This window comes from Girardinichthys multiradiatus, chromosome 10 (assembly GCF_021462225.1).
Source record: "Girardinichthys multiradiatus isolate DD_20200921_A chromosome 10, DD_fGirMul_XY1, whole genome shotgun sequence".
Lineage (NCBI taxonomy): Eukaryota > Metazoa > Chordata > Actinopteri > Cyprinodontiformes > Goodeidae > Girardinichthys > Girardinichthys multiradiatus.
Window position 1 is genome coordinate 11,705,404 of NC_061803.1, and position 27,037 is coordinate 11,732,440.

At 42.1% G+C, this 27,037-nt stretch overlaps 1 protein-coding gene across 1 annotated transcript; it reads right to left on the minus strand.

Annotated features, from left to right (window-relative positions):
- Positions 1–2,666: 2,666 nt before the first annotated feature.
- LOC124875667 (5-hydroxytryptamine receptor 3A-like) lies at positions 2,667–26,562 on the minus strand. Its single transcript, XM_047377955.1, has 10 exons — positions 26,451–26,562; positions 24,767–24,924; positions 24,639–24,683; positions 24,400–24,509; positions 23,244–23,413; positions 22,995–23,155; positions 16,526–16,736; positions 16,296–16,445; positions 14,483–14,568; positions 2,667–3,264 (listed from the first exon to the last, which is right to left on the minus strand). The coding sequence occupies exons 1-10, from the start codon at positions 26,506–26,508 to the stop codon at positions 3,046–3,048; spliced, it is 1,368 nt and encodes a 455-aa protein (XP_047233911.1). The 5' UTR covers positions 26,509–26,562; the 3' UTR covers positions 2,667–3,045.
- Between the last annotated feature and the right edge of the window lie 475 nt (positions 26,563–27,037).

Sequence of the window (27,037 nt, forward strand, 5' to 3'; positions counted from 1 at the left end):
AAAATAATTAACTTACAGAGGGAGGAGACATTCAGTATCTGGCTTTGCTTTGATTCTTCTGACAGCTGTGATTACTGTAACAAATGAGTTACAACAAGCCAAACACAATATGAAAGGTGAGTTGAAGACATTCATCAGTTTAGAGTCAGAAATAATGTGACATTACAGCTTACTGTCACCAAGAAGGAAAATATAGCAGATTTAGCTCTGAACTTGTGACTTGAGCACACAGTTACAAAAGAAGATGATGCAACACGTAAAATTTGATTAGAATGGAAGCAAGGCAATGTGAGAGCAACATTGTGAACGCTGTCCCCAATTAAACCCACTTGTTTTGCTGTTGTCTCCTGCCAGTCTCACTGTGGGCGGTTGAGCAGTGAAACCCAATTGTCTGAAAAGAAGATCTATCTTCACCACAAAGGTTGCTAAAAGCCTGGAATTAATGTCTGATGGTCTTTTTCCATCATGCTGAGGCTCTCTCTACATCCAGAACCATGCAGAGAACTTAGAGGGGACCATCAGCAGGTATGTGTAAAAAAGAACATTTAAAAGTTAATTCATTTCATAAATTAAATTAAGAAAGTGAAACTAGTACATACATTCATTAAAGCTAGAGTGATAATTTCACTAAATTGTAATAATCGGGGCTTACATGAAAGTCCCAAATTGGGGAAAACCTTTTAACATCACTGTGCATCCATAAATGCATAATATCTTCAGCCACAACTTGGCATGACTTTTATCAGAACGCACAAATGCACTTGAAAGATAACACCATATTATCACAACGCTAATACCTTGGCCAGGTTTTAGATATGAGGCAGACTTGGCCTGCCCTGCTTCATATTTTTAACAAGCCAGCCATGTCGATATGCACAGGCCCTGTATCATGGATACGTTGCCACCATAGTAACACACCACCACAACCTAAAGAGGTTTGGTGTATGCTCAAAACACAAGCAACTATTTCCCTCTTTTATGCGTAAAAAGTATTGCACTCTTTTATAACCCAGAAGACCTTGTCTTGTGTCACCAAAGACCATCAATCTCCTGAATCTCTTTTTTATGCCTCAGAAAATGCATTTGAAATCGAACATTCATCGGTCTATGGTTCAAAGAGAACGGTTTCAATTGCTTTTTTTTCTTTTTTAAAATCCTTTAATTCAGTGATTACAAAATTATTAGTTGAAGCAGATACAAGTAATTATTCCCCATGCCTAAATAATGTATTGTGTTGTTATGTCAGAAATAATTCAATATTAATATTACTACCTGAGGATGCAAGTTAGATCATAATCAGGCCCATTCACAGACATTTAGGCCAATGCAAAAGACCCAAAAGGGTTTGATATTAAATAAATACATAGTAGGAGGATCTGGCTTCTTGGTAGCATTTTTCTAAAACATAAGGCATTTACATGAATGAGCAAACATATCTAAAGGTGTAGGCTTTATCTTATTTTCATAACCCATGCACTAGGTTCATAAAAATCATTTGCATATCCTACAAGGTAATAAAGTATGAAATAGTAGACCAGTGTTTTTAAAACATTACAAAGTTGCTTGCAGGCACTAAATGAGCCCTTCTAATTCTTGAACTACACATGAAAGCATATCTGCTTCTAAAATAGCCCTAATAATCAAATAGCATCTCTATGGATTAATTCAGTTCCCCCACATTTAAAAGAAATATTATGCATTAATTGCATCAGATTGCAAAAGACTATAGCTGTTTGCGTCATGCAGATTGCCAAAATAAATACTACCTACTGAAAGCTGGTTACAATTTTGATTCATTTTGATGCACTGTTCAATTGTTAGGATTACTTGGAGTGTATGTACAGGCGTGGCCAGACCTATTTTACAGGGGCACATGCCTCACAACACCCTCTAAGCCTCTGTAAAATTTTCAGTTTTCCACCGACTGTTACAATAAAGCAGCTAAAGGTCTATTTTAAAAGAATAAAATAAAGTTTGATGCCTTGGAAAGAAAATATGAAGCAATAAGGAAAGACGAAAGAATTATGTCCATTACTGTTTGTGCTGATAGAAAGGCAAAAAATGGACTTTAAAAGTTTAAAACATTTATGAAAAGTTGTATATTCATGTCAAAACCTGAAACCCAACAGTTTGCCAAAATTCATATTTCAACTCAAAATGGCAACATGGTTTTTAAAAAAAATAATACACGAAGCCTGTGATTCGGATCATATATACATGAGCAAAACAGTTAATATTCCCCTAAGTATTGTTCTCCTCTATCTATTTTCACAGTTTTTCTTTGTTTTTGGAGCAAATGGATATCTAAGCCGGAATACTAGCGTAAGTGTTCACATTTAAAACATGGTTATTGGTATATGCACATAGATAAATAAATAAAATGGAAATTTAGGTTTGGAATTTGTTCGGATTTCTCTGCCCCAGTATGGCTTTATATCTAAGAACACCCCTGCCTCTGTGGTGGGGGGTATAATAAGCGAAGCACACAGCAACACTCCGTAATAAAAACAAAAGAGTAAATCTTTATCATTTATTAACTGCAAATAACAACATGTAAACTCAGTCAAGAAAGCACAGATATTTTTTTTTTCCTGACAACTGATCCAATATTAATAGAGCACATCTGTCTCTAGACTAATTGTATTAATTGTGCTATCTGATACAACTTTAACTTTCTTACTGTGAGTAAATCACTTTCTTCATACAATCTGCAGCTGTGTATTACACACACCTTACTGTTACAGTCCGATGCTGTTATTTATCAGGGGGAAAAAAATATTTTCTTTCTCTTTGATTACGTCTATATCGTCTGTTTTCGTGCCTGAAAAACAGGTGCAAATTGCTTACACCTGCTGGAATTAAATTGCTTCTCTGCATGTATTCAGAGAACTCTGTTTTGTGAACTCAGTGCAGAAACAAAGCAGATAGTGTGTGCAAAACAGTTGCAAAAATGGGGGAAATTGCACTGTTTCGGAAACCCCTCCTGATAACTTTGACAAATTAATTAAAGAATCCAATTGCGTTTAAACAGATTAGTTAATATTTCTAAGAGTTCCATTCTCTGAACATGAGGTACAGAAAGAGAGAAACAGTGATGGTGTAGACAATGAAGAAAGATCTGTTGATTCTTCTTGCCCAGGACACCAACTTCACTCTTTTCTCTCTGTAGCTGAGATGGAGGCTAACAGCTTTCTGCAGCTTCTTCAGCTCATCCAGGATCAACAGCAACACGTGAGTCTCTCCTGACTGAAGGCTGCTGTTCACCTGAAAATAATCAGATGTCATTATTGTTCTTCAGTAGTGATGGACACTATTTGACACTGTTACTTGTTTCTGAGATCCAGATTATGTGGTTGTAGGTTCAGGGCCTTAAGCATGGCTGCCTTCATGCAAACGTGGGGATACTGTAAACAATCAGTATCTAAACTTTTCAAGTCACCATTTAACTTAAGCTAATCTCCCTTGGAATTATTGTTTATATAGTATTTAAAAAAATAATGAATGCCACTTTACAGTAAGACCTTGAAAATGACTAATTCAATATTAATAAACCAGTTTTTAATCAGTTGTAAAGATGCTAATTAAGCATTTGTAGAGTACAAGGTAAAGAGCAATAGAGGAAATAAAAGTGGCGTGTTTCTTAATGTGATCACACATCAGGGGACGAAAACTGTCTTATGGCTGCTTAAGACTGTTTACAGCCTAATTGATATCAATACGTGTTAGCTGTTATAGGTTGTAGTGACACTGAGCTATTTTTTAGTTTGATTTAAATTTTAAAAAATCATCAAGTCCCATAATTTATTAAAACCAGTCTCAAGACTTAATCCTGCCTGTCCATTGAGCAATCTGAGTCAAACATTTAAAGAAAAACATTATTTCTGTGTATTTCATGGATTTAAGATTTTCATAGAATAAACTAAATGTAATTACACTCCAACTGCTTTTGGCACCAGAACCACAGCAAAAGGATCGAAAAGAGCACCTTACTTGGTCCAAAATAAAACTGTTTCCCTATGTATGAAGAGGTCTGCTGTAAGGCGTGGTAAGGGGTATTCGTCGCTTACCGTTTTCGCTGTTGCACTCGGTGGATTGTTTGGTGGGTGAAGGCTCTCTCGTTTGATCTGATTTCTCTCTACTGTGATATCTCTTACTTGTTCTAATACATAAGCACGTTAAAACACATACTTTCTGCTGCTGCTTTTAATGTTTGGGGACTCTCCATGTTTTACACGGTTTTTTCTAGTAGTGGTAAGGGGTCGCTAGCTTAGCTTTAGCTCCACCATGGCTACCCGTTCTGCTGTTTCTCTCTGAGTCTCCTCCTCTCTCCTGCTCTCTCTGTCAGAGGTTCAGTTACTCCTCTGCCTCCTTTAGTGATAATGGTAAATGTAATAAAAGTAGCATTTTTGTAGCTTTGGAGGCGAGGGTGTCGGAATTGGAGGCTCCTTGCTATTGAAAAACCAGCAGATAGCCAAGACCCCTTAGCCAGCGCGGAGCCACCGAGGGTAGCTCCCCGTAGCAGTCCTTCAGCAGAGTCACACCCGCTGAGAAGCCAACTCTGGTAATTGGCACCTCCATAGTCAGAAACGTGGCACTAGAGACACCAGCGACCATAGTCAAATGTCTGCCAGGGGCCAGAACGGGCGACATCAAATCCTACCTGAAACTGCTGGCTAAGGATAAGCGTAAATACAGTTAGATTGTTATTCACGCTGGCGGTAATGACACCCGGTTACGTCAATCAGAGGTCACCAAAGTTAGTGTTGCTTCGGTGTGTAAGTTTGTCAAAACAATGTCGGACTTTTCTCTGGTACCCTCCCTGATCTGACCAGTGACTACATGTTTAGCTTCATGCTGTCATTCAACCGCTGGATGTCTAGGTGGTGTCCAGAAAACAATGTGGGTTACATTGATAACTGGCGAACATTTTGGGGAAAACCTGGTCTGATCCGGAGAGACGGCATCCATCCCACTTTGGATGGAGCTGCTCTTCTTTCTAGGAATCTGGCCAAATTTATTAGTTCTCCAAAACTTTGACAACCCAGGGTTCAGACCAGGAAGCAGGGTCGTAGGTTAACACTCCTCTTTGCAGCTTCTGTACTGCTACCCGTTACCCTATTAAGACAGTGTCTCGCCCACGGCCAAAATTGAATAGGTAAATAAATGATCTAAAAGGGGGAAATCAGGAAAATCTAATAAAAATAAACACAACTCAGACTAAAAAGAAAAAGAAAACAATTAAATGTGGCTTACTGAACATTAGATCTCTCTCTTCAAAAACTTTGCTAGTTAGTGACCTGATTTGTGACAATCCGATTTATTTATTTTGCCTCACAGAAACCTTGCTGCAGCAAGAGGATTATGTTACTATAAATGAGTCAACTCCTACTAATTATTGAAATTTTCACATTCCTCAAAATACTGGGCGAGGAGGAGGAGTAGCAACCATCTTTCAGTCCGATTTATTAACTAGTCCCAGACCAATCAATATCTACAACACTTTTAATATTTAATCCTTAGATTTCCTCATCCAAATTGCAAAGCACTAAAACCACTTCTGTTTGTTGTTTTGTACCGTCCACCAAGCCCTTACTCTCAATTTTTAGATCAGTTTTCAGACCTTTTATCTGATTTAGTGTTAAATACAGATAAGGTTATTATAGTGGGGGATATTAACATTCATGTTGACACTGAAAGCGATAGCTTAAATATTGCCTTTAATGCTATCTTAGACTCAATTGGCTTTGCTCAAAACATTAACAAACCTACCCATCTTTGTCTTCATTCTCTGGACCTTGTGCTGACATATGGCATTGAGTGTAAAGACATAACAATATTCTCTCATAACCCTGTCCTGTCTGACCATTTTTTAATAAACTTTGAGTTTAATTTAACTGAGTTCTCCACACCTGAAAGAAAATTTCATTATAGTAGATCATTATCAGAATATGCTGTAACAACCTTTAAAGTATCTGTTCCACTTTTGATTTCCTCATTATCACAGAAAAGCACAGTGGAGGGCAATCATTTTTTTTCTTCCCCTTCACAAATTGATTCTCTTGTTCATAGTGTTACTTCATCATTGCGTGATGCATTAGACAATGCAGCCCCCTTGAAAAAGAAGGTAATTATTCATAGGAGGCTAGCTCCATGGTTTCATTTAGAACTGCGTACTTTAAAGCACAATGTTAAAAAATTGGAGAGAAAATGGCTCTACACACCTAGAGGATTCCTACTTAATCTGGAAAACTAGCCTGCTGTTGTATAAAAAGACACTTCACCAAGCTAGAATAGCTTATTTCTCATCATTAATAGAAGAGAACAAGAATAATCCTAGGTTTAGGGTTAGGGGTTAACCCTAACCCTTCAGGTTTCTCCTTAGCACAGTTGCTAAACTTACACAGAGTCATAGCTCTGTTGAGCCATCCATTCCCTTAGCTCTCAGCAGTCATGACTTTATGGGATTCTTCCAAAATAAAATTCGCACTCGTACTCGTACTCGTCGTCTTCCGCTTATCCGGGATTGGGTCGCGGGGTCAGCAGACTCACCAGAGACACCCAGACTTCCCTCTCCCCAGACACCTCCTCCAGCTCCTCCGGGGGGAGCCAAAGGCGCTCCCAGGCCAGCCGAGAAACATAGTCCCTCCAGCGTGTCCTGGGCGGTCCCCTGGGCTTCCTCCCGATGGGACGTGCCTGGAGCCTGGAACACCTCCCGAGGTAGGCGTCCAGGAGGCATCCAGTATAGATGCCCGAGCCACCTCAACTGGCTCCTCTCGATGTGGAGGACCAGCGGCTCTACTCCGAGCCCCTCCTGGATAGCTGAGCTCCTCACCCTATCTCTAAGGGAGTGCCCGACCACCCTACAGAGGAAGCTCATTTCAGCCGCTTGTATCCATGATCTCGTTCTTTCAGTCATGACCCAAAGTTCATGGCCATAGGTGAGGGTAGGAACGTAGGCCGACCGGTAAATTGAGAGCTTCACTTTTCGGCTCAGCTCTCTCTTCACCACAACGGACCGGCACAGCGCCCCCATTACTGCGGCAGCTGCACTGATCTGTCTGTCGATCTCCCGCTCCATTCTTCCCTCACTCGTGAACAAGGCCCCAAGATACTTAAACTCCACGTGAGGCAGGAACTCCGCTCCAACCTGAAGAGGACAAACCACCCTTTTCCGGTCCAGAACCATGGCCTCGGACTTGGAGGAGCTGATCCTCATCCCAGCCGCTTCACACTCGACTGCGAACCGCCCCAGCGCATGCTGTAGGTCTTGGCTAGAGGGGGCCAGCAGGACCACGTCATCTGCAAAAAGAAGAGACAAAATCCTCTGGTCCCCAAACCAGCCCCCCTCCGGCCCTTGGCTGCGCCTAGAAATCCTGTCCATAAAAGTTATGAACAGGACCGCTGACAAAGGGCAGCCCTGCCGGAGTCCAACATGCACTGTGATCCCCCTGTAGTTGGAACACACCCTTCTTATGAAGGGGGACCACCACCCCAGTCTGCCAGTCCAGTGGTACTGTCCCCGACCGTCACGCAATGTTGAAGATGCGTGTCAACCATGACAGCCCCACAACATCCAGAGACTTGAGGTACTCAGGACAGATCTCATCCACCCCGAAGCCCTGCCACCGCGGAGCTTTCTAGCCACCTCGGTGACTTCAGCCTGTGTGATGAAAGAATCCAACCCCGAGTCCCAAGCCTTTGTTTCCACCAGGGAATGCGTGATGGCAGGATTGAGGAGATCCTCAAAGTACTCCTTTCACCACCCGATGATGTCCCCTGTTGAGGTCAGCAGCCTCCCACCCCCCACTGTAAACAGTGTTGGCGAAGCACTGCTTCCCCCTCCTGAGGTGGCAGACGGTTTGCCAGAATCGCTTTGAGGCCAACCAGTAGTCCTTCTCCATGGCCTCTCCGAACTCCTCCCAGGCCCGAGTTTTTGCCTCTACCACCGCCCGGGCCACGGCACACTTGGCCTCACGGTACCCGTCAGCCGCCTCAGGAGTCTAACAAGCCAACCACAGCCAATAGGACTCCTTCTTCAGCTTGACACTGCGACAGGCAACGCAGACCTTACGGCCGCAGCTATGGGCAGCAGCATCGACAATAGATGCGGAGAACATGGTCCACTCTGACTCTATGTCTCCAACATCCCCCGGAATCTGGTCAAAGCTCTCCCGGAGGTGGGAGTTGAATACATCCCTGGCCTAGGGCTCCACCAGACATTCCCAGCAGACCCTCACTATGCGCTTGGGCCTGCCAAGTCTGTCCGGCTTTCTCCTCCTCCAGCGGATCCAACTCACCACCAGGTGGTGATCAATGAACAGCTCAGCGCCTCTCTTCACCCGAGTGTCCAAAACATGCGGCCGAAGGTCTAATGATACGACAACAAAGTCGATTATTGACCTCCTGCTTAGGGCGTCCTGGTGCCAAGTGCACTGATGGACACCCTTATGTTTGAACATGGTGTTCATTATGGACAATCCGTGTCTAGCACAGACGTCCAGTAACAAAACACCACTCGGATTCAGATCGGTGAGGCCATTCCTCCCGATCACGCCTCTCCAGGTGTCACTCTCTTTTCCCAAGTAGGCGTTGAAGTCCCCCAGCAGAATAATGGAGTCCCCGGGAGGGGCACTATCCAGCAGCCCTGACAGGGACGCCAATAAGGCCAGGTACACCGCATTACCGCTCGGCCCATAGGCCGAGACGACAGTCAGAGACCCATCCCCAACTCAAAGGCGCAGGGATGCGACCCTCTCATCCACTGGGGTAAACCCCAACATAAGATGGCTGAGCTGGGGGGCAACAGGCAAACCCACCCCAGCCTGCCGCCTCTCCCCGTGGGCCACTCCAGAGTAGAAGAGAGTCCAGCCCCACTCAAGGAGATGAGTTCCAGAGCCCACGCTGTGCGTGGAGGCGAGCCCAACTATTTCTAGTCGATATCTCTCGACCCCCTGCACAGGCTCAGGCTCCTTCCACCCCAGCGAGGTGACATTCCACGTCCCTAGAGCCAGCCTAAGCATCCGGGGATCGGGCCGTCGAGGTCTCCACCTTCGTCCGCCGCCCAATCCTCTTTGCACTGGTTCCTCATGGGACCGATTCTATTAAAAAGAAAATCTTTGACATACTCCCGACAATGATTACTTCATGCTCAGCAAGTGAGACAACATTGGCAGTAACTGTAGAACCTGATCTGTGTTTGGACTGTTTTGATCCTGTGGAGCTTCCTGAGTTATCAGAAATATTAGCTTCATCTAAACCTTCAACTTGTATGTTAGACCCAATGCCAACCAAATTATTTAAGGAAGTGTTCCCTCTGATTACCAGCCCCATTTTAGGTATGATTATAACCTATCCTTAGTAAATGGATATGTACCACAGGCTTTTAAGGTAGCTGTAATTGAAACTTTACTTAAGAAACCTTCGCTTGATCGAGATGACTTGAAAAATTACAGACCTATATCCAATCTTCCATTCTTATCTAAAATTCTTGAGAAAATAGCTGCTAATCAAATGTGTGAGCATTTATACAGCAAGGACCTGTTTGAAGAGTTTCAGTCAGGTTTCAGAGCTCATCATAGCACTGAAACAGCTCTGCTGAAAGTCACTAATGATATTCTTATGGCCTCAGATAATGGACTTGTGTCTGTACTTGTCCTGTTAGATCTCAGTGCTGCATTTGATACAGTCGATCACAATATTCTCTTAGAAAGGCTGGAATGTGCTGTAGGGATCAGGGGAACAGCGCTAGGCTGGTTTAAATCTTATTTGTCTGACAGATTCCAGTTTGTTCATGTAAATGATAAATCATCTTTAAACTCCAGGGTTAATTGTGGAGTACCACAGGGTTCAGTACTTTGGCCAATTCTCTTTACTATATATATGCTTCCAATAGGTAAAATTATCAGGCAGCATAGAATACATTTTCACTGTTACGCTGATGACACTCAGCTTTACTTATCCATGAATCCTGATTTGCCCAACCAGTTAGATAGACTACAAGCATGTCTTGAAGACATAAAAACTTGGATGACTTTAAATTTTCTGCTTCTAAATTCAGACAAGACAGAAGTTGTTGTCTTTGGACCGTAGTCTTTAAAAAAGAAACTGCTTAGTCAATCACTTAAACCTGGATGGCATTAAATTGACCTCTGATAATAAAGTAAAAAACCTTGGTGTTATTTTTGACCAGGACATGTCATTTAAATCCCATATTAAACCGGTTTCTAGGGTTTCCTTCTTTCATCTCCGGAACATTGCTAAAATTAGAAATATCCTGTACAGGAGTGACGCTGAAAAACTAGTCCATGCATTTGTTACTTTAAGGCTGGACTATTGTAATTCGTTACTATCAGGATGTCCACAAAATGCAGTTAAAAGCCTTCAGCTGATTCAAAATGCTGCAGCAAGAGTTCTGATTAAAATTAAAAAGAGAGATCATATTTCCCCTACTTTAGCTTCCCTTCATTGGCTCCCTGTTAAATCCAGAATATAATTTAAAATTCTTCTCCTCACATATAAAGCCCTTAATGATTAAGCTCCATCATACATCAGAGATCTGATTGTTCCATACGTTCCTAACAGAGCTCTTCGTTCTCAGACTGCAGGTTTACTGGTGGTTTCTAGAGTGTCTAGAAGTAGAATGGGAGGCAGATCTTTTAGTTATCAGGCTCCTCTCCTGTGGAACCAGCTCCCAGTTTTAGTCTGTGAGGCAGACACCGTGTCTACTTTTAAGGCTAGGCTTAAAACTTTCCTTTTTGATAAAGCTTATAGTTAAAGTGGCTTAGGTTATCCTGAGCTATCTTCCTTATTTTTTACCTCCATCTTCTTCCCTCCCTGTTGGATGGAGTAAGGGGGAGTCAGGTTTAGCCTAAACCGGCTCAGTTGGTTCAGGTGCAAACACACCCTCCATTTCTGCTACCTGTATGACCCCCTCTCTTTTCCAATGGTTATGGTCAATCTGACAGAGAGAGGTATCCCAATCGTTGTGGTTTTTAGTATAACAATGGCCATCAGTGGGCTCTAGATGGACAAACTGTCTACTTTTAAGGCTAGGTTTAAAACTTTCCTTTTTGATAAAGCTTATAGTTAGAGTGGCTTAGGTTATCCTGAGCTATCTCTGCAGTTATGCTGCTATAGGCTTAGGCTGCTGGAGGACATAACGACCACTTTCACTCTCTTCGCTACATTCTCACACTACTCTTTAATTCTGCATTATTTGCTGTTATTTCAGTTTTTAACTTTGTTCTCTCTCTTTTCACTTCCTAGAAGCTACACCTGGCCTGACTCTGTGTCTACCTGTGACACCTTTCTGGAGAGGGGCATCGTCCAAGCTTCTGCTGGCAACAACTTAATGCTCACCCTCTACCGATGACCCACATAGCCCTGTCTTTCAGTGTTTAACCCTTTCTCTCTCCTAGACATGGCAATTGACTGAGCTTAACTGTGACTAACTCTATGTGGTCTCGTTCAGACCTTGAAAACTGGCTCAGAGTTGATCTGTTCATTCTTTCTAGGTGAAACGACTAAAGGAGCTACATCCATTAACATTTACTTTTCCTTCCCATAGAAAGGACTCCTAGATCAGTGCTCCTTTTTTCTCTTTGTGTCTCTGCTCTGTTCTCTCTAACCCCCAGTTGGTCGTGGCAGATGGCCGCTCACCCTAAGCCTGGTTCTGCTGGAGGTTTCTTCCTGTTAAAAGGGAGTTTTTCCTCTCCACTGTTGCTACATGCATACTCAGTATGAGGGATTGCTGCAAAGTCAACGCCAGTGACTGTCCACTGTCTCTACATGCTCATCCAGGAGGAGTGACTACTACAAGTCTCTGACTCGATGCAACCTGCTGGGATTCCTTAGACAGAAAAACGTTTTATCCAATTTGAATAAATAACTGAATCTGACTGCACTGTTCAATGATTAGGATTAATTGGAATGCATGTACCTGAGTTTTGTGAAGTGCCTTGAGATGACCTGTGTTGTGAATTGGCGCTATATAAATAAACAGAATTGAATTGAATTTAGCTTTGACTACATTTAAAGTCTTGCAAGTACGTTTTAAGACTTCAAGAAAAGTGAAAGGTCAAAGTGAAAGTGTTTGTCTTTTTTAGTACTACTAACAAAACAAATTAGGGATGCAACGATATCAAACTTCAGGCCGATATCGATATCTGATATTAAAATCGCTGATATGGCAAATAACCAATATTTACCAATATTATATATATCTCACTACCCTTTCAACACTGCGAAAAAACGACCACATTGCTGGCATTGCTTCTCTGTATCAGTTAAACACCTTACAGTCCTGCACTGCATCAATGTAACATGCCTGAACAAATACCACATAGCCAACCCCTTCCCCTCCCCCTCCAGAAAGATGATAATAAAGATGGTAATAAATATATCAGTTATTAATATCGGCCCAGTTTTACATATTGGACCGATACCAATATGTTAAAAAATGACTGCAGATACCATTGTTAATGCGGATATAGAGTGCCTTGCCAAAGTATTCGGCCCCCTTGAACTTTTCAACCTCTTGCCACATTTCAGGCTTCAAACATAAAGATATAAAATTCAAATTTTTTGTGAAGAATCAACAAGTGGGACACAATTGTGAAATGAAATTTATTGGATGTGTCAAACTTTTTTAACAAATAAAAAACTGAAAAGTGGGGCGTGCAATATTTTTCGGCCCCTTTACTTTAAGTGCAGCAGACTCACTCCAGAAGTTCAGTGAGGATCTCTGAATGATCCAATGTTGTCCCAAATGACTGATGATGATAAATAGAATCCACCTGTGTGTAATCAAGTCTCCATTTAAATGCACCTGCTCTGTGATAGTCTCAGGGTTCTGTTCAAAGCACAGAGAGCATCATGAAGACCAAGGAACACACCAGGCAGGTCTGAGATACTGTTGTGGAGAAGTTTAAAGCCGGATTTGGATACAAAAAGATTTCCCAAGCTTTAAACATCCCAAGAAGCACTGTGCAAGCAATCATATTGAAATGGAAGGAGTTTCAGACCACTGCAAATCTACCAAGATCCGGCCGTCCCTCTAAACTCTCATCTCGAACAAGGAGAAGACTGATCAGAGATGCAGCCAAGAGGCCCATGATCACTCTGGATGAACTGCAGAGATCTACAGCTGAGGTGGGAGAGTCTGTCCATAGGACAACAATCAGTCGTACACTGCACAAATCTGGCCTTTATGGAAGAGTGGCAAGAAGAAAGCCATTTCTCAAAGATATCCATAAAAACTCTCGTTTAAAGTTTGCCACAAGCCACCTGGGAGACACACCAAACATGTGGAAGAAGGTGCTCTGGTCAGATGAAACCAAAATCGAACTGTTTGGCCACAATGCAAAACGATATGTTTTGTGTAAAAGCAACACAGCTCATCACCCTGAACACACCATCCCCACTGTCAAACATGGTGGTGGCAGCATCATGATTTGGGCCTGCTTTTCGTCAGCAGGGACAGGGAAGATGGTCAAAATTGATGGGAAGATGGATGGGGCCAAATACACGACCATTCTGGAAGAAAACCTGTTGGAGTCTGCAAGAGACCTGAGACTGGGATGGAGATTTATCTTCCAACAAGACAATGATCCAAAACATAAAGCCAAATCTACAATGGAATGGTTCACAAATAAACGTATCCAGGTGTTGGAATGGCCAAGTTAAAGTCCAGACCTGAATCCAATCGAGAATATGTGGAAAGAGCTGAAGACTGCTGTTCACAAACGCTCTCCATCCAACCTCATTGAGCTCGAGCTGTTTTGCAAGGAAGAATGGGCAAGAATTTCAGTCTCTCGATGTGCGAAACTGATAGAGAAATACCCCAAGTGACTTGCAGCTGTAATTGCAGCAAAGGGTGGCGCTACAAAGTATTTACGTTAGGGGGCCGAATAATATTGCACGCCCCACTTTTCCGGGTTTTTTTTGTTAAAAAAGTTTGACACATCCAATAAATTTCATTCCACTTCACGATTGTGTCCCACTTGTTGATTCTTCACAAAAAATTTGAATTTTATATCTTTATGTTTGAAGCCTGAAATGTGGCAAGAGGTTGAAAAGTTCAAGGGGGCCGAATACTTTGGCAAGGCACTGTATCATGCATCCCTATGAAAAATAATACAAAAACAATGAAAGAATCAACCCATAGTAAATTTGCTTCAAGCACTTCAAGGTCTCCTGCGACCCGGTCCCGGATAAAGCGGAAGACGACGAACGAACACTCATTTTATTTTGAACTAAATTGGCTCATATGCATGAAAACCAGTTATGTTCCAGGTTTGTACACTCACTTATAGACTACTGTTTGTCGTATGATAACTTAAAATGCCATAAATAGTCCCAATTGTGTTTCACTACTGCAGTGTGTATATAAATCTGTCTCTTAACATAGACCTACCTCAGGAGCATTCAAAAAAACAATTTGTAGGGCCAATTATTGTATTTGTAAATACACAGAATGGCATACTTCTTCAAGTCCAGGAAGAAGGTCGTGCTGCTTTCCTTTATCTGAATCCCCGCAGATGCTTTTACAGACAGTTCGCTTCTCATTGTCTAAAAACAAGAGAAACCTTTTTAGTAACGAGGCTGTAGACATAAACAGCATAATAAAACGGTATGGAGTATAAAAAAGAGCAGGCACCAGAGACCTGGACTGTATAAAAACTCACATTCTTAAACCCTGATTTTAGCATTTTGACTGAATTTTGACTGCAGCCATCGTGGTTTGTTTGAAATAGTCCTGTATTGGGCCTGGGCAATATTGCCTATAATTAATATTGTAATATATTTATAATTTCTCATGACACAATATATGTCACTATAATAATGTTTGACCATCTAAGGTGACAGTGATACAGACTATGACCCTTCTTCCAACAGCAGGAATAAAGCAAACTATGCAACTCTCCTTTCACGCAATCAAACAGAAGAAGTCATCTGTAACTAGTTCTTACCCAAAACAAATTTAGGCTGAAGTTTGGCTGCTTATTGTTTGAGAAGAACATTAGACTGGGGAACATATCAAAACATAGCAAAAAACAAGTCCTAACTCATGATTTCAGACAAAGACAAAACCCTCTGATCAAAATTCAGGCTGTACAGATGCTAAATGGGGACCAGAGCACAAAATTATCCTCCAAACACACATTAACTGAGTGAAAACAGTTCACACAGTATGACAGCACACATCAGAGCCAAACATCAGAACATCACACCAATGTTTGGTGTTCAGAGACAGAAAAAAGAGCCTTTCAAACAAATGCCACATTTCGTTAGATAGCAGCCATCGCAGGGTACTGCTTTAGTTTCAAATAAATACATTACAATTTGACTGAGAACTTTGTGAAACTGTATTTAAGGCATTAATTCAAGTTTTAAACTAGTGTACAAAATGAACCCTGACACAGGTTAGAAGATAACAGAGCAAAGATGACTCCTACCGCCAAATCAGAACAGAGGACACAATAATAAAGTGCAGATTCCAGTTGAGTTCCAGTACATTAGAGCATTGTTCACTGATTCGAACAGCAGCCCACTAACACACTGTATGTTTAAGAAAGAACAGTAATTTTAAAGTTTAAATAATTACTAAATACTGTAACCTTGCAATTTAAGTTGTATAACAATTATTTCAAATGAAATCAAAGATCAGCTAAAAAACAGCAGTGCAGAGATCAGAATAGACGCCGTTTTACCCAGCTGAGCAAATGACTCACCCACTGAAGGCAGCATTATGAAGTGTATTATCTGACCTATTTGTCTATTAATAATTTCTTCATTAAACATTTTAGGGCTATCTTTTGTTAGCTGCAAATCCATGACATACACTGGACGACTTCCTGACAACTCCATGAGTCTTTTTTCAGTACAGCAGCCTCATTCATCAGCCAAATTGTAGCACTGTGAACAAAACTGTGATGGCAGTATGCAAGATGGCAAACTGACTAGTGCAAACTGAATAATTAGTATGTTAACAAAACACAGAATAATAAAAGAATGGTTCACTGAATTACAGAGGGTAAAATGCAGAATGTATGAAAGAAAATAAATAAATAGGTACATTGCGGGAGTTGTTCTCAACCTAGATTAAAAACCAAGGAGAAATAATGAGTCAATTAGGAAGTCAAACTTGCTAGAGAAAAATCTCAACATCTCAGAAGACTGAGGTAACTGCTGCGGCATGTTGAAGTCCTACCATTTATCCAGAAAACAAACTAAATAAGACATCGCAAAAACAAAACAAACGAGAGATTTTCTTCAGAATTTCTGATGCTTCTCACCTTTGTCACAATTCTTAGTTTTGGTGTTTTTACGTTTGCTCTCCCAGTTTTCCTGTGAGCCAAGCTCATCTTTTTCAATTAGATACGTGACCAGGATCGTCTCCAAAAGACTTAGCAGCATCAGAGCAAAAATCACAATGCAGTAGGTTGCTAAGAGGGGGAAACAAGCCTATTAGTATGGTTTGTTTGAGAAGTTTGATATTTTTTTCTTTTTAATACAGATTTTCTACCTATCAGTGGAGTCCTGTTGGACATGGCGGGCAGGATTTCATTAAGGATGAGCAGGAGGACAGAGATGGCCAGCAGAACCGTAACTTTGAAGCCCAGCTTTTCCCCCCGATGGTCCGAGATGAAAAAGGAGGCGAGATCCAGAGATAGGAAGAATAGGATGGGCAACAAAAAATTTATGACGTGGAGAAGGGGCCTTCTCTTTATGGTGACCTGAGGAAACAGATTCAATGTTTAAGCTACAGGAACAACATGACTATTTCATAACTTTGATCATTTGGATATGATAAACAGGGGTATTGCATTTTAGTCTGCTGTTTTTTTGGCCAAACATTATCTAAATAAATGCAAATGAAGCCACTGGTGCTCCAGTTTTTTTGACTCAGATAAATATATATAAGTCAGTAATTTGTAAATAAGTGTAGAAGAATCCAGTCTCCAGCATAGCACCTTCAGCACTCCTCGGCAGGCAGAGTACTGCACTGCTGATAGGTATATGCATTCTCACTGATCAGGCTCAACATTATGTCAACTGAGAAGTTATTTATTTAGCCATTATTTAACCAGGTTAATCCCAATGAAATAAAAATGTCTCTTTTACAAGAAACCTAGCCACAAAGGCAGCAGCACAGTCTAAAGACAATAAAAAATACAATTTACATTAAAAACATTGGTCATAAGTGGTGAAGTGATACAAACTGACTATAGCGTCACCAGTAGATAAATGAGGTAGTAAGTGAAGAGTTTGTCCTCATAGTTGATATGCTAGAATTGTGAAACGTTGGCAAGCATATTGTGGGATTGCTTGACAACATTGAATGCAAGAACTACAGTTCATATGGGATGTTCCCCATCTGTTGTGGTCAACAAAAGAGGTTCAAGAAAGGAACAGTTATTAACCAGTGAAAGGGTCAGTGGCATCCAAGGTATATCGAAGTATGTGGGGACTGAAGGCTAGTACATTGTCTGATCCAACATTTGACCTGCTAAAACTCAAGTTGTTACAAAAACTAAAAGGTAGTTCTGATTAAAAGGTGTCAGAATACAAAGAGCATTGGAGTTTGTCACAAATGATGCTGCCCAGCTACAGATACCTGATTTGACTGTGAATGGTCCTGTGGTCGCCAAGGTAGTTTGACAACTCCACAGGAGCAGAGCTGCTGGGGTAGATTATATTTATTTTGAGTCCCCCAGAGCCCTGAATGTCCTCAGGATGTCCTAGTAAGCTTGTTCAACATTCAGGGAAGTTGCTCAAAGAAGTCAGTCAAAAGCAGAAAGTTCTGTTATAAAAAGTGTACATTTTCCATATTTGACGTGCGTGTGCTGGGGAGGTCTTTGCTCAATCTACTGATATCAAGAGTGGATAGTCATGTTATTGGTTTGCTGTTCTGAGAAGTCTTTGAAATGTTGGAGGTGGGTAGTTACCAGAAGGGTTTTGTTGCAGATTAAAGATGCTTGTATTGAATTTATGTTGATTAGCTTTTCAGAAAAGCTCATTGGCTAAGCTCTTCCATTTGCATGTTATTGTAGTAAACCTACATTGCATCACACTGTTCTTTTCTTTTTTTACTTTCTGGAGTCTATTTCTACATTTAAAACTGTTTCCACTGATGTTGTTGCAAATATGGTTTTTATAGCAGCTTTTAGATTAAGTTTTGTTTACTACATCTTCTATCTGGATGAAGATGATCTGACGTCAGTGAACCATTTGTCTGACTGCCAGACCTTTTGAGATTTGTTCTGAGTTGCGGTCCGACTCATTGAGAGGTATGTACCAGAATAAAAATTTCGGAGGGCTCAAAAGTTATCATGCGTCTGTATGGCCTTTAAGTCTCATGGAATATTGAACCAACACCACTTTAGAAGCCCCCCCCCCACCCCCCAAAAAGACTGAAAGAGTTGGGGGGGTGATCAAAATCTGGACAGTTCACCTTGAAGCTGGTGGCGGGTCATCAATGATTTCTAGAAATGAAGTTAAATGTATAACTTCTTCCTGCCACAGATCTTTCAAGAAAATAACAGTAAACATGAATCGATGAAAATCAGGCAACATCTGCAAGCAAGATAGTCACCTGGAGCATTTCTGCTCGTACTTGTCGTCTTCCGCTTATCTGGGACAGGGTCGCATGGGCAGCAGACTCAGCAGAGACACCCAGACGTCCGTCTCCCCAAACACCTCCTCCAGCTCCTCCGGGGGGAGCCCAAGACATTCCCATGCCAGCCGAGAAACATAGTCCCTCCAGCGTGTCCTGGGCCGTCCTGGGCCTCCTCCCAGTGGGACGTGCCTGGAACACCTCCCGAGGAAGGCGTCCAGGAGGCATCCGGTATAGATGCCCGAGCCACCTCAACTGGCTCCTCTCGATGTGGAGGAGCAGCGGCTCTACTCCGAGCCCCTCCCGGATGGCCGAGCTCCTCACCCTCTTTTTAAGGGAGTGCCCGGCCACCCTACGGAGGAAGCTCATTTCAGCCGCTTGTATCCGGGATCTCGTTCTTTCGGTCATGACCCAAAGTTCATGGCCATAGGTGAGGGTAGGAACGTAGACCGACCGGTAAATCGAGAGCTTCGCTTTTCGGCTCAGCTCTCTGTTCACCACAACGGACCGGCACAGTGCCCCCATTACTGCGGCAGCCGCACTGATCCGTCTGTCGATCTCCCGCTCCATTCTTCCCTCACTCGTGAATAAGACCCCGAGATACTTAAACTCCTCCACTTGAGGCAGGAACTCCTCTCCAACCTGAAGAGGACAAACCACCCTTTTCCGGTCGAGTACCATGGCCTCTGATTTGGAGGAGCTGATCTTCATTCCAGCCGCTTCACACTCGGCTGCGAACCGCCCCAGCGCATGCTGTAGGTCTTGGCTAGAGGGGGCCAGCAGGACCACGTCATCTGCAAAAAGAAGAGACGAAATCCACTGGTCCCCAAACCAGACCCCCTCCAGCCCTTGGCTGCTTCTAGAAATCCTGTCCATAAAAGTTATGAACAGGACCGGTGACAAAGGGCAGCACTGCCGGAGTCCAACGTGCACCGGGAACAGGTCCGACTTAGTGCCAGCAATGCGGACTAAACTCCTGCTCCGCTCGTACAGGGACCGGATGGCCCCTAAAAAGGGCCCCCGATTCCATACTCCCGCAGCACCCCCACAGGGCATCACGAGGGACACAGTCGAATGCTTTCTCCAGGTCCACAAAACACATGTGAACCGGTTGGGCAAACTCCCATGAACCCTCGAGTACCCTGTAGAGGGTATAGAGCTGGTCCAGTGTTCCAAGGCCGGGACGAAAACCACACTGCTCCTCCTGAAGCCGAAGTTCGACTATCGGCCAGACTCTCCTCTCCAATACCCTGGCGTAGGCCTTACCAGGGAGGCTGAGGAGTGTGATCCCCCTGTAGTTGGAACACACCCTCCGGTCCCCCTTCTTATGAAGGGGGACCACCACCCCAGTCTGCCAGTCCAGAGGCACTGTCCCCGACTGCCACGCAATGTTGAAGAGGCGTGTCAACCATGACAGCCCCACAACATCCAGAAATTTGAGGTACTCAGGGCGGAACTCATCCACCCCCGAAGCCTTGCCACCACGGAGCATTTTAACCACCTCGTTGACTTCAGCCTGGGTGATGACAGAGTCCAACCCCGAGTCCCCAGCCTCTGTTTCCACCAAGGAATGCGTGATGGCAGGATTGAGGAGATCCTCGAAGTACTCCTTCCACCGCCCGATAATGTCCTCAGTCGCGGTCAGCAGCCTCCCACCCCCACTATAAACAGTGTTGGTGAAGCACTGCATCCCCCTCCTGAGGCGCCAGACCGTTTGCCAGAATCGCTTCGAGGCCAACCGGTAGTCCTTCTCCATGGCCTCACCGAACTCCTCCCAGGCCTGAGTTTTTGCCTCTGCCACAGCCCGGGCCGCATCAAGCTTGGCCTCACGGTACACGTCAGCCGCCTCAGGAGTCCTACAAGCCAACCACAGCCAATAGGACTCCTTCAGCTTGACAGCCTCCCTTACAGCCGGTGTCCACCACCGGGTTCTGGGATTGCCGCCACAACAGGCACTACAGACCTTACAGCCGCAGCTACGGGCAGCAGCATCGACAATAGATGCGGAGAACATGGTCCACTCGGACTCTATGTCTCCAACATCCCCCGGAATCTGGTCAAAGCTCTCCCGGAGGTGGCCCTGGCCGAGGGCTCCGCCAGGCGTTCCCAGCAGACCCTCACTATGCGCTCTGGCCTGCCAAGTCTGTCCGGCTTTCTCCTCCTCCAGCGGATCCAACTCACCACCAGGTGGTGATCAGTGGATAGCTCAGGCCCTCTCTTCACCCGAGTGTCCAAAACATGCGGCCGAAGGTCTGATGATACGACAACAAAGTCGATCATTGACCTCCTGCCTAGGGTGTCCTGGTGCCAAGTGCACTGATTGAGACCCTTATGTTTGAACATGGTGTTCATTATGGACGACCTGTGACTAGCACAGAAGTCCAATAACAAAACACCACTCGGATTCAGATCGGGGAGGCTATTCCTCCTGATCACGCCTCTCCAGGTTTCACTGTCTTTTCCCAAGTGGGCGTTGAAGTCCCCCAGCAGAATAATGGAGTCCCCGGGAGGGGCACTATCCAGCACCCCCACTATCCAGCATTTCTGCTTCACATCGTAATCAATGTCACATTCCACCCACTGTACCTCGCACATTTGTTGTAAGACTACTGATACCACCACAGGTAAATTGTTTAACCGGGTTTTATCAACTTTAAAATGTTTTAAAACGTCTGGTGCCGTGATGACATCATTTAGGAAAAGATGTTACAATACAGGTCCTTCTCAAAATATTAGCATATTGTGATAAAGTTCATTATTTTCCATAATGTAATGATGAAAATTTAACATTCAAATATTTTTGATTCATTGCACACTAACTGAAATATTTCAGGTCTTTTATTGTCTTAATACGGATGATTTTGGCATACAGCTCATGAAAACCCAAAATTCCTATCTCACAAAATTAGCATATCATTGAAAGGGTCTCTAAATGAGCTATGAACCTAATCATCTGAATCAACGAGTTAACTCTAAACACCTGCAAAGATTCCTGAGGCCTTTAAAACTCCCAGCCTGGTTCATCACTCAAAACCCCAATCATGGGTAAGACTGCCGACCTGACTGCTGTCCAGAAGGCCACTATTGACACCCTCAAGCAAGAGGGTAAGACACAGAAAGACATTTCTGAATGAATAGGCTGTTCCCAGAGTGCTGTATCAAGGCACCTCAGTGGGAAGTCTGTGGGAAGGAAAAAGTGTGGCAGAAAACGCTGCACAACGAGAAGAGGTGACCGGACCCTGAGGAAGATTGTGGAGAAGGGCCGATTCCAGACCTTGGGGGACCTGCGGAAGCAGTGGACTGAGTCTGGAGTAGAAACATCCAGAGCCACCGTGCACAGGCGTGTGCATGAAATGGGCTACAGGTGCCGCATTCCCCAGGTCAAGCCACTTTTGAACCAGAAACAGCGGCAGAAGCGCCTGACCTGGGCTACAGAGAAGCAGCACTGGACTGTTGCTCAGTGGTCCAAAGTACTTTTTTCAGATGAAAACAAATTCTGCATGTCATTCGGAAATCAAGGTGCCAGAGTCTGGAGGAAGACTGGGGAGAAGGAAATGCCAAAATGCCAGAAGTCCAGTGTCAAGTACCCACAGTCAGTGATGGTCTGGGGTGCCGTGTCAGCTGCTGGTGTTGGTCCACTGTGTTTTATCAAGGGCAGGGTCAATGCAGCTAGCTATCAGGAGATTTTGGAGCACTTCATGCTTACATCTGCTGAAAAGCTTTATGGAGATGAAGATTACATTTTTCAGCACGACCTGGCACCTGCTCACAGTGCCAAAACCACTGGTAAATGGTTTACTGAGCATGGTATCACTGTGCTCAATTGGCCTGCCAACTCTCCTGACCTGAACCCCATAGAGAATCTGTGGGATATTGTGAAGAGAACGTTGAGAGACTCAAGACCCAACACTCTGGATGAGCTAAAGGCCGCTATCGAAGCATCCTGGGCCTCCATAAGACCTCAGCAGTGCCACAGGCTGATTGCCTCCATGCCACGCCGCATTGAAGCAGTCATTTCTGCAAAACTGTACATGATTATTTGAAGGTTGACGTTTTTTGTATTAAAAACACTTTTCTTTTATTGGTCGGATAAAATATGCTAATTTTGTGAGATAGGAATTTTGGGTTTTCATGAGCTGTATGCCAAAATCATCCGTCTTAAGACAATAAAAGACCAGAAATATTTCAGTTAGTGTGCAATGAATCTAAAATATATGAATGTTAAATTTTCATCATGACATTATGGAAAATAATGAACTTTATCACAATATGCTAATATTTTGAGAAGGACCTGTATTTGGATTTTGACCATCTAAAGTGACCCAAACTGAGATTCAAATTTAGCTGTTTTTGCTGGTGTTAAGTGTGTGTCACGTACAGTGTATATGAGCAGCCCCCAACTCTTGTTGTCATAGGAAAGAATGGAGTTGTTGACAGACAGACGCAGGAACTCCCACTCTCCCTGGGTCTTCATGATCTGCTGCGAAAATTGAGTAACCCGAGAGGAGTTTGAAGATGGAAGTATTCGGATTTCTTTTACTGCATGCAGAGAAAAGACAAATAAGACAATAAGTGAAAGGCGATGCAAAAAAGCCACATGGTAGTCATAAAACTGACAGAAACGCACTGCAGTGTATTGCAGAACCAATGGATATGCTGCATTCTTGAGTGTCAAAGGGAAACTTGTGGACATCCATCTTGCAGGTGCTAACCACACGGATGTTATCACCAGCAAAGACTGTGCCATCAAAAGTCACCATCATGTATGGATTTTGAGGGGAGTCGTCCTTCTCTATCCTGGAGCAACATAAAAACACACAGACATACTGTACATACAGTACATTTGTTTTATATGGTGTGATTGTGAAACATTTACATGGCTTTCAAAGATGTAAAAAACTGAAACCACAAAAGCCTGATTTTCTGTGTGAAAAGTGAACTCTGAATTATCATCAGAATAGATTATTAATGTGCAATACGGAAAGCATAGCTGGTATCCTCTCATAATCTGTTGCACATGTTGACGTTTATTGTTTTTGTCTGGTTCCCTTAGCTTCTTTCCTTCTGTGTTATCCGGTGGACTTAACTTGTTTGCTTGTCCAAGTAAACTAGGTCCTTTCTTGTTAAACATCATCATACTCCAGTCACAAATGTATATATATCACAGGTTGTTAAATATTGAGTCTATTTGCCAAATCTTTCCAAAAGTCTTAACCATACAGGGATGCAACAGTTGGTTTCTGCTGCGTCCCTGGTTTGGTTGTCCATTTATCCATTTTCGATATCAGCTTTCTCCTTGCAGGGTCATGGAGGAGCTGTAACCCATCTCAAGCGGTCAATAGGTGACTACAAAGTTTGGAATATTTTTTTATAACCTAACCCTGCTTTAATCCTCCCCACAACTTTCTCCCTGACCTGTCTCCTGTGTTCCTTGTTTTCATGATGCAGTTTGTTCTCTAAGAACATTAGACATTGTACATAACACTAAGGATTTTCAACTGAAAAATGTGAACCATGTATAATTTTCCTTCTACTTTGCAATTATGCCACACTTTTCGTTGGTCTGTTACATAAAACCTAATAAAAACACATTGAAATCTGTGATTGTTGCATAAATACCAGAGTAGGTGTTTAATGGGAACTTTTATAAGCCAGACATTTTCATCCTTTCTTGACTTTTTGTGCTTTTTTAACCTTTATCTAATTCAAACATTCTGCTTGTGTTTGTTTTACACCCCTTGTTATAAATGTAGCTTAATGTCTTTTGTGTGATGCAGGCTTACATTTCATTGATGTATAGATCTGGTTTCCAGAGCAGGTCTTTGGGAACTGAAATCTGAGTGATTCCACAAAACTGAGCCGGGTCCCATGAGATGAGCTCATTCTTCCACTGCTGTGGTAAATTACGTATAAATCAACACAATTTATTGAAAAACGGAGCCAAACAGAAGTCAAGGAGGTGAATAGTATAACTTTACAAGCTATGCACATTAAAATTTTCCAAATCTCAGCTTTGACTGACCTTTGACGCCCAGATGAAAGGAACAAAGGTTTGTGTTTTTTCAACCTAAGAATAAAGACAAAGACATCTCTGATCACCCTCAGGTATCTGATAAATACACATCATCTAAGCATTAATGCAACTCGTACCACCGCCAGGATGGCATAGACGATGATGTCCAGCTTCACCACAGTGATGTGAGTGTGGTCCAGAACGGGGCGGGTCAGTCTAAACATGCTGCTGTCTACTGTCAGGTTCAGGTAGTTCAGAACGTCCTGATAACTGCACACCTTACAGGACCCTCCATCTACAGAAGAACAGTTATCCTGAAGGATTTCATTTGGAAATCTTGTACACAAACCAAAGCTAATTATTTGGTGGCTCCACATTATGTAGCATCAGTGTTTGCTGCAGTGTCGTATTGTTTTATACTTTTAATCTTACTGTTGGGTAATGTACATTTATTTTTATTAAAGCAGGTTTTATCATCAACATTCAGTAGTAATCCAGATTTTATGAAAATGTAGGATTTTCTGTAAAATGCTTATGCTCAAATGCTGCACACTTAAAACAAGGCAAATACATCAAGTATAATGCTACATTTGTGAAAATAGTGTATATATTGTTTGGTTGAAACAAAATGAATATAAAAAAAATGTAATTTAATAAAACGGGTATGCTGTTATTGTATCAAACTGTGTTTCAATTTCAGATTACTACTTGCTTTGCTGTATCTTTGTTGTTTTGTTTTTGTTTACCTTTTTATTTGACATCCAGTTAACAATTTAAAAATGGTGGGAGGCTTTTGGCTACTGTATACTAATAAAATATTCTAAGTAGATTGCAAAAATATCTAAAACTCTGCTAACATTTTTCAGATATATTTTAATTAAAGATATTTGTCTAGCATTGTGAAATTGTTTATTAGCATAAGGTAATGTTGACTCATTTTCTCACTATAAAGTTTCTCTAAATATTTGTAGCCACCTTTTATAAAAAAGATCAGCAGTATTTGCTAGTGAAAATGTATATTTGAAATGCAGCACCTTCTCTGCAGAAATAAATCAAAATAAATCTGTTTCAACAAGATTTTGTTTTACTTTAAATGTGCCCTCCTTGTAGTGTATTACGCTGTATTTTATTATCAGATTATAGCCTGCTGTGGGTTTTCGGGGCATACTTTTTTAGGTTTAGGTTATTGGGTTTCTTTACATTTTGCTGTTAAATTTGAAATAACACAAGAGCAATAGATTCTGAGCTGTATATGTTATTTGGCAAAATTAATGTAGACACATTTTCATTTAATTCTTTTTATCCGTTTTTTAGGTTTTAATCACCTAAACACTGTGAGAGGCTTTGTTTAAATATAAGACAATTCTAAATATATTCTAAAAATAAAACAAACCTAAACATTTAGACTTAGAAGATATTTAGGGCTAATTTGAACAACTGGAAAAATTTCAGTTAAGGTTTGTTATTAGAAACTGCTCTCATTTAAAAACTTATTTTGAACCTATTCAAACACTGGTGTTTTTTTGTTTATTTGCTTCCTTTTATTTGTTTGTTTTTGATGAAATCATACAGAACTTGTAGGTTTCTGGTTATCTAATTTTCTTCATATGATGAATTTAAGCATTGTCCATAAGTTATGAATGCTTACAAATTACTAGTAGTAGTTTAACAGGTTCAATAATACTGATTTTTAAAGGTCCAGAAGAACATTTACTGAAAAATCCAAAAATAAATTCGCATACAGTAATAGACCTGGATACAAGCAAAATTGAAAGAATATTATATTATCATTTTTATGGAATGTAAGTTTAAGAAACTTACTTGTAAGGATGAGCAGCAGGAGAAAGGCAGCACAGGTCATCTTTGGAGGTTTTTGCATGTCTCTGCTGTTTAAGATGGGGGTCTTTTATTCTCAGCTCAAGGCTGCTCACAGAAAACGTTTACCCGCTGTCTGAAATGAAAAACCCTTCTTATGTGGACATATAAGGCACATAATTAACTTACAGAGGGAGGAGACGTACACTATTTGCCATATATCAGGTTTAACTTGGATCTTGCTGACAGCCAATGTCGGTATGATTGTTTTGGGTGGAAAGTAACAAAAATCCAAGCTCAGTAAAAAGGCAGGTGGGGGACATTTATCTTCTTAGAGCCAGAGATAATGTGATTTTACTGCTTCTTGTCACTGAGAAGATGAATATGGCAGATTTGGACTCTGCATGTGAGTGCAAGGTTACGGGACAGATAACATAATGCATGGACAGCAGCCAACAGTAAAACAGAAGGTGAAATTTGATTAGAAATTGATCACTGAGAAAATATATTAACAAGATTATAAACATTGTCCCCAATTAAACCCACTTATGTCATTGTCAGCCTTGCAGCATTAATAACCCGATTTGTTTCAA

Excerpts from the sequence above, each read along its gene's own strand:
- LOC124875667 (XM_047377955.1), bottom strand. The coding sequence starts at position 26,508 with ATGCAAAAACCTCCAAAGATGACCTGTGCTGCCTTTCTCCTGCTGCTC. Across the intron at positions 24,925-26,450 it reads CCTGCTGCTCATCCTTACAA|ATGGAGGGTCCTGTAAGGTG; the intron begins GTAAGTTTCTTA and ends GTTCTTCTGTAG. Across the intron at positions 3,265-14,482 it reads TTCTTCCTGGACTTGAAGAA|GTGAACAGCAGCCTTCAGTC; the intron begins GTATGCCATTCT and ends GATTATTTTCAG.